Below are 8,314 nucleotides of genomic sequence, written 5' to 3'. Positions count from 1 at the left end.
AGACCACCGGGACTGATACAGCTGCCCAGGTAAACCAATTTTTCTACTACCTCAATCGGTTCATCCGCAAGCATGAGGCTAGGGTTCCAGCCGACCCAGTCTTGCAGTAGCACTTTACACTTTGCAGGTGTGAAGCGCATACCAAACCGCGAAGCAGAATTATTTAGATTATTTAATATTGTTTGCATTGCCAGGGGTCAGATCCTAGAAGAGCGATGTAGTCTGCGTACTCGGTGTCAGTGAGCGGAGGTCCAGGGAGCACACGGCGAACAAAGCGGTCAGTCATATCGGCGGTAGCCGATATAATTGATGCGCAGATACAGGAATGTCGGTAGGCTTTTAATTGTGGAGATCGGGAGGGGAGCTATGCATCGAAGGCAATAACTCGGATGCACGAGCGCCACTGAGGGCGCGACTGCGTCATGTTTGACAAGGTCTCCAGCCATTGATTAGTTACGTCTCGCGGTCTCCGTCCAGGAGGACGGCAATGACCAGCGCGCCTGATTTTGGCGGTAATAGCCTTCATACTTCGCTGCCAAGTTATTGTTCGATTTCCCCTTCACGACGTCGCGCGAAGGAATTCGGTCGTCTGGCATACGGAGCACGTGGCCAAGCTAGTGCAACCTATGGCGTGTGCTCAGTCCATCGATTGTTGGCGAGTTGTTTCTTCCGGAAACCATCCGACGTGTATCAGCACAACTGGTTAGGTTACCATCGGACTCGGGCAATGTGTCTTTCGACGTTCTCAGCGCGCAACGACCAGGCTTCTGACCCACATAATAATATGGAGCACAAAATGGGATCGTAAATAGTGCGATAGACAATTAGTATTTTTATTCTTTCCCTATAACATACACTTGAATTTTTCTCCTGACAAAATAAACGATCGGGCGTTGGAAAGCCACAGAATGAATCTGAAGTCCGGGCCTGAGCCAATGAATTAGTTCCTGTAGTAGGATACAACAGTAAGCAGCATAAAAGCAGTCTGTTTCAACTGTTTCCCATTTGGTAAGTGATTATGAGCACTGGAGAGCCTTTAAGCACACATTATAGATAATTCATCCTAAAAGTGTTGAGTCATAAGACGAGTTGACTGGAAACAGTCTATACATTTTTCGCGGTAAGATGCCCACTATTTTCCATGAAAGTTTTTGCTAAGAGTTAAGACTACCCTACGGGAAGTAGAGAGGTGGTCGGTTTGAGACACTTCAAGGAGCACTCACATTGTACCCTGAAATTTGCGAACACCTTCCTCTCCTTAGGACATATTACGGGGTTGGCGTGAAACCAAGGATTCCTCATGTCAACATGGAAAATCATAGAAGTGACAACAGTAAGAATTGGAGGCCAGTTTAGAAAGTATTGCCCAGTGAACCAAAACGCGTGATGAGATGTCGTTCATCAGGGAAGAATAATTGGCTAGTAGTGCTCTTGGATTCGAATGAGTCGCAACCTCAACTCGACATTTATTTCAAAGGAGCAGTAAACCGACATTCAACGTTGGCTCTATGGATTAGAGTTCTCACGTACAACAAACTCCTTCTCCTACTCAATTTCCTTCTTTAACTGGAGGAACGAATTGCAGGCCGGGTCACGATGAACAGATGAAAGCAACACATTTTGAAGGTAGTCACGAGAAACATCGTAGCACACACTCACCACTCGATAGTTAATCCAGTCTTCCAAACTGAATGTCAATTGCCCACCAATCTCCTCGGGTAAATGATCTTGGTCAATAAATGGCAACAATTCCGTTGGCTTGTCCACAAAACTGATTGGAAATTTAGAACCATCACGTATCCAACCCATGGTGCGTTCGACGAAAAAGCGCTGTAATAACCCCTGAGGTTTCAGGACATATATGTGATGCACCCCGGTAGTGAAAAAACTCTACACGAAGGTGAAGGATGAGAGCACATGGAAAAACCTCACCTGTATCTTTGTCGTGAGTAGCTTCACACTGTTCCAATCGGCTGTGCGTCTGTCTATGAGCACAGTGAAATCACGTACGGGTGAGTGTATACTGTTAGTGGAATCAAGAAACATCAAATTCGTCCAAAAACGAAGAAACTTACGATGACAGGTTAGTGAAATAGACCATCAGTAAAGAGAATGCATCATCTGAGAGGACAATACCACTAGGAACGTCTGGAAATATAATCAAAGATCTGAATTCTCTGTCGTGACCGCCTGAAACAGGGAGTACAGGCATGAATTTTCAACCATTGAAGCTTACCCGTAAAAATGGCATACTTCGTTCGTAGTGCATGTTCGATGTCGTTTGTCAGAGTTTTCGACAGTGAGTCGGTAGACATGATGTACCCGTCCAGTAATGTAAAATACACTTGGGACTCTGCTCATCCATGAGCCAGGTGAACAGGACAAGTGGTTGGGTCAGTGCATAATGGATAGTCGGATTGAAGCCTAAAACAAAACAGGATGATTTATACAATTTTCGACTAGCACGAGAAAAGCTTTAAACAACCTGGTGATGATCAATCGGACACAGAAGATTTCTTTAAAAACTCGTATCCTCATCATCGGCAGCATGACATCAGTGTTCAACAGTGAGGATTAGCTTCCGTACAACCATGATTTATTTGAAAGCCTTATTTGAAGAAAACGATAAAAGTCGATCGGGAAAGGACTGAGTGATAGCTTACTGCGATCATTCCGAGGTGTCTACACCTCCAGACATTCATTCAGGCAATCTCGATAGAAACCGACAATAAGAAAGCCACTGACATCCATTGGGTTCGATACCAATGTGCACGTATGAAAAGAAATGTGAACATATTCCGATCCCTATATTCACAAACTCCTGGGCTTGTGAGAGTGTATGGTGAGCTTCCAAAAAGCTTCGCTACAAAAGGTGGTGTCAAACAAGAATGTCTATTCTCTTCGTTCTTGTTCAAGTTCATCATTGATGAAAAATGAGGCGAACATCATCACTACCGGTTGCTAGAACGGCGTACTTGTCATACAGTGGCTGTAGCTGCTACAGTTTCGTTCACTGATCCTGCTGTGCCATGTCAACATGGAAAATCATAGAAGTGACAACAGTAAGAATTGGAGGCCAGTTTAGAAAGTATTGCCCAGTGAACCAAAACGCGTGATGAGATGTCGTTCATCAGGGAAGAATAATTGGCTAGTAGTGCTCTTGGATTCGAATGAGTCGCAACCTCAACTCGACATTTATTTCAAAGGAGCAGTAAACCGACATTCAACGTTGGCTCTATGGATTAGAGTTCTCACGTACAACAAACTCCTTCTCCTACTCAATTTCCTTCTTTAACTGGAGGAACGAATTGCAGGCCGGGTCACGATGAACAGATGAAAGCAACACATTTTGAAGGTAGTCACGAGAAACATCGTAGCACACACTCACCACTCGATAGTTAATCCAGTCTTCCAAACTGAATGTCAATTGCCCACCAATCTCCTCGGGTAAATGATCTTGGTCAATAAATGGCAACAATTCCGTTGGCTTGTCCACAAAACTGATTGGAAATTTAGAACCATCACGTATCCAACCCATGGTGCGTTCGACGAAAAAGCGCTGTAATAACCCCTGAGGTTTCAGGACATATATGTGATGCACCCCGGTAGTGAAAAAACTCTACACGAAGGTGAAGGATGAGAGCACATGGAAAAACCTCACCTGTATCTTTGTCGTGAGTAGCTTCACACTGTTCCAATCGGCTGTGCGTCTGTCTATGAGCACAGTGAAATCACGTACGGGTGAGTGTATACTGTTAGTGGAATCAAGAAACATCAAATTCGTCCAAAAACGAAGAAACTTACGATGACAGGTTAGTGAAATAGACCATCAGTAAAGAGAATGCATCATCTGAGAGGACAATACCACTAGGAACGTCTGGAAATATAATCAAAGATCTGAATTCTCTGTCGTGACCGCCTGAAACAGGGAGTACAGGCATGAATTTTCAACCATTGAAGCTTACCCGTAAAAATGGCATACTTCGTTCGTAGTGCATGTTCGATGTCGTTTGTCAGAGTTTTCGACAGTGAGTCGGTAGACATGATGTACCCGTCCAGTAATGTAAAATACACTTGGGACTCTGCTCATCCATGAGCCAGGTGAACAGGACAAGTGGTTGGGTCAGTGCATAATGGATAGTCGGATTGAAGCCTAAAACAAAACAGGATGATTTATACAATTTTCGACTAGCACGAGAAAAGCTTTAAACAACCTGGTGATGATCAATCGGACACAGAAGATTTCTTTAAAAACTCGTATCCTCATCATCGGCAGCATGACATCAGTGTTCAACAGTGAGGATTAGCTTCCGTACAACCATGATTTATTTGAAAGCCTTATTTGAAGAAAACGATAAAAGTCGATCGGGAAAGGACTGAGTGATAGCTTACTGCGATCATTCCGAGGTGTCTACACCTCCAGACATTCATTCAGGCAATCTCGATAGAAACCGACAATAAGAAAGCCACTGACATCCATTGGGTTCGATACCAATGTGCACGTATGAAAAGAAATGTGAACATATTCCGATCCCTATATTCACAAACTCCTGGGCTTGTGAGAGTGTATGGTGAGCTTCCAAAAAGCTTCGCTACAAAAGGTGGTGTCAAACAAGAATGTCTATTCTCTTCGTTCTTGTTCAAGTTCATCATTGATGAAAAATGAGGCGAACATCATCACTACCGGTTGCTAGAACGGCGTACTTGTCATACAGTGGCTGTAGCTGCTACAGTTTCGTTCACTGATTACTTCGGGAGCTGGGGTAGGGAGATGCGCATTGGTGGCGGGAGTTTATGGGTTGGGGCACAGATACAGGTCTGTCGGTGGACTTTTGGGTGGAGGGTTAGCAAGGGAGTTATGCAATGAAGATAACAGTTTGCATGCATGAGCGCCACTGATAGCGCAAAGGGACCACACCCATAACCGCTGTGTCCCGTACAGTGATCCCTATCCAGGGAGACGGCAATGACCAGCGCAGCCGAGTTAGCTGGTAATTGCTCTCACACTTCGCTGCCAAGTCATTGTTCGACCACCGCTGGCTAGTTTAAACATTTCGCGTGGTTCTGCAAAAAGAACGCGGCAGGTGGCCGAGTCAGTGAAACCTATGCAGTGTGATCAGTTCATCTATCGTTAGTGAGTTATTTCTTCCGGATACTATTCGACTTGAGCATTGCCCAGGTAAACAAATTTGTCTACTACCTCAAGTAGGTAGAGCGCGAATTTACTGACCGGAAGGTCCGTGGTTCGAACCTGACCTCCGTCTCTCGACTTTCCCTGTCTGGCTTGGGCAACCTGGCAGTATCCCAGCCTCGTGCAACCTTCGGGTGGCATGGCAGTTAGGCACCGAAAGGGTGCTACAGCTGAGTGACTACCTCAATCGGCTCGCCCACAAGCATGAGGTTAGGTTCCGAGCCCACCTCTTGCAGTAGCACTTAACACTTTGCATGTGTGAAGCCCATGCAAAACCGTGAGGCGGAATTATTTAGATTATTTGATATTGTTTGCATTACAACGGGGTCAGAACCAAGAAGAGCTATATCATCTGCTTACTCGATATATGTGAGCGGATTCCTCGGGAGCACGTTGACCCCATAGGCGTTGGAGGCTGATAGTGAGTCTTCCATGATCCTATCAATGAAGAAGTTGAAGAGGAAAAGTGAAGGAGGACAGCCTTGCGTGTCACCACTTGGTGCAGTGAACTCAGTTGACTTCCCGTAGACCTACACACGTCCGCGAGAGTTGGCGCACGGCGCCTTAAGGAGGGCCGAGAATTTCTTGGAGAAACCTTATCTCCACAGGCACTGCAACAGTGCCTGACGGTCCACAGATTCAGTTAGCTTTTAATTCCAGAAAGTCTTGAAAGACGGAACGCAGCTTGGTTTTCGCGGATCTGCCTCTCCGGTTGTTCAGTCAACTGTCGAAAGATAAAACCAGAGAGGACCTTCAATGCCACAGCTACCAGGCTGATTCCACGATGATCTTCACACAGCGTCCGTGTGTCGTTTTTGAAAATAAGGATCACTGTCGATATGCCCCATTCTGTAGGCAATTTCTCTTCGTTCCACATAGTACCAATAGGCTTTGTCAGTGTTTTCATGAATTTTTCTACTCCTTTGGAGAGGACTGGATACAGACCGTCCATTCCTGATGCCTTCTCACGTTTCAGTACGGTTATTTCGTACTTTATTTCTTCCTTCGTCGGGCAATTAAGGTTTACATTCCATTCGCCCGTATGCACGTTCTCCACAGGCTGGGTTGCAGCGGGCCAGTTAAACTGTTCTTCGAAGTGTCCGGCTCATCTTCGCAGTCGACGTTTTTGCCAATGAATTATTGAGCCGCCTTCTTCATTTACCGTTTCAAGTGCTATGCAAAATCGTTCAGCTGTAGCACCCATTCGGTGCCTAGCTGCTATGCTACCCGAAGGAAGCACGACGGCTGGGATACTGCCAGGTTGTCCAAGCCTAGACAGGGAAAGTCGAGAGGCAGAGGTCAGGTTCGAACCACGGACCTTCCGGTCAGCAAATTCGCGCTCCAACCACTTGGGCCATTTCGCCCCCATCTCCCGAGCTTTCGATGTCCACCACAGCTCTCAGCATCTCCTTAGACTCTTCATTGTTTGACGTTTGACGGATTTGTGTGTGCCGTCGTACTTGTTGCCTGCTGGTATGGATTTCCTGGCATCAACCATGGATGGTGACCTCGACAACATCCAATGGTCTTTTGGACGGGTCGGAGAAGTCGGACAGGCAGTACTGAACGCCACCAACATAGCTCCTTTCGCATTTTGTCACGCTTCATTCACACGCTTACTGCCTAGCTCAGATTGAGACTGTTGAGCCATGGTAATTCTTCGATAATAGTGGATTGGCATGCTTCTTGCTGACTTGTAAGGGCCTGGGGGAAACAAACTGTCGAGCGTGCACACACCCTGACGTGACCGGAATCAAGTTTTGTTCCCCAGAAGGAACGGCAGCCTTGAATTTTAGTTCTCCACTGGAGGCTGAGGGTCACGTGATCCAAGTGGGTCCATGGTTGATTTGCACTTGGTGGCCGCCAGGTTACGCGATTCGAACGTCTATGTTGAAAGTTCGTACTTGCCATAAACGGCTCATGGCACACAACCGAAGGAGTCGATCTTCGGTCGTGAGGCGAGCATCGACTACGACTGTGCACCTGTACGCTGCTGCTTTTCATTACCCTTTTCAGGTCTACACAAAATGCGCACACTTAGCTGAGCCAATGAGAAGCTAGTGGTTCCTAAATCCAACAAAACTATCGGAACCGGTTCCTCGAACGCCTATCGGACGGTCCGATGTCGGATGTAAACAGCCACTGTAAACATATCCAAAGCGATACTTGAAGGGGGAACTTCAGCTTGCGCTACAACCCAACCTCTGATAGGACTATGCCTTTGTCGGAGGCCCGGAGACAGAGCCCCCTGGCCACAACCACACCTCAGCCCACACATTATCCGACGCCAGGTGAAACTGAGTGTCCGTGCAGATCGAGAAACTTGGCGGACCTGAAAGGTCGAAGAAATGGAAGATGCAAGAAATGCTGGAAACGTCCACACACTGTTCCACGTGGTTTGTTCGACTATTCCTCGGAAGCTCCTCGTGAGCCAAACTATCACGGACCAAAATGGGTCCCTGTTATCCATCCAAGCAGAATATTTGTACCACTGATAACAGTAATTGGCGCCAACTGCTATCTACAATCCAGAATCATGGCCTTCAACAGAAAGATGGACTGTGAATTTGCAGCCACCTCGAACTTCAGAAGTGTCTAACTGTTTATCTCTACTCAAGCGTCATCGCGCTGCTGGTCCTGACTACCATCCACCTGCTCTGTTCAAAGATGGTGGTGGACTTCTCAACCAATCCCTATCCAGCCTATTTGGGTCTGTCTGGAAGAAAGAGACCGTTTCAGACAACTAGGGTGAGTCTACAACCGTGCCCATCTAGAAGAAAGTACTCGAAGTAAATGTGGTAACCACAAAGATGTTCGTTGGGCTCCTGTTGTGACAAGGCTTCTGAGTCACGCGAAACCTGCGGTGACCACATATCCACACTCTGTCAGGTGTTAGAGCAACCCAGATGTACAGACGACGCACTATATTGGTGTCCCTGGACTTCAATGGTGTGCTCGTTTCCGTTTATCGGTCTGTCTTTCCAGTCACACTTGATTAATAGGCTATGCCCTGGAAGCTTGCGAACACGATCCGACCACCATATTCACGTATATCTGGACGTGTGAGTGTATGGTGAGCTAGCCAAAAACTCCCCTACAAAGAGTGGCGTACGACAAGGACGT

At 46.6% G+C, this 8,314-nt stretch overlaps 1 protein-coding gene across 1 annotated transcript in view; it reads right to left on the bottom strand.

Moving 5' to 3' along the window:
- Positions 1–4,152, bottom strand: part of T265_04518 (hypothetical protein) — a gene marked incomplete at both ends in the record, with an annotated part of 70,204 nt that extends 66,052 nt beyond the window's left edge. The window contains 8 exons of the mRNA XM_009169273.1: positions 1,660–1,890; positions 1,933–2,023; positions 2,076–2,190; positions 2,237–2,351; positions 3,389–3,571; positions 3,662–3,752; positions 3,805–3,919; positions 3,966–4,152. Coding sequence (XP_009167537.1) covers positions 1,660–1,890; positions 1,933–2,023; positions 2,076–2,190; positions 2,237–2,351; positions 3,389–3,571; positions 3,662–3,752; positions 3,805–3,919; positions 3,966–4,044 — 1,020 coding nt within the window. The remainder of the gene's footprint in view (positions 1–1,659; positions 1,891–1,932; positions 2,024–2,075; positions 2,191–2,236; positions 2,352–3,388; positions 3,572–3,661; positions 3,753–3,804; positions 3,920–3,965) is intronic.
- Positions 4,153–8,314: the final 4,162 nt, after the last annotated feature.

This window comes from Opisthorchis viverrini, assembly GCF_000715545.1.
Source record: "Opisthorchis viverrini unplaced genomic scaffold opera_v5_74, whole genome shotgun sequence".
Lineage (NCBI taxonomy): Eukaryota > Metazoa > Platyhelminthes > Trematoda > Opisthorchiida > Opisthorchiidae > Opisthorchis > Opisthorchis viverrini.
The sequence above is the reverse complement of the archived record's forward strand: the minus strand, read 5'-3'. Positions and strand labels throughout refer to the sequence as shown.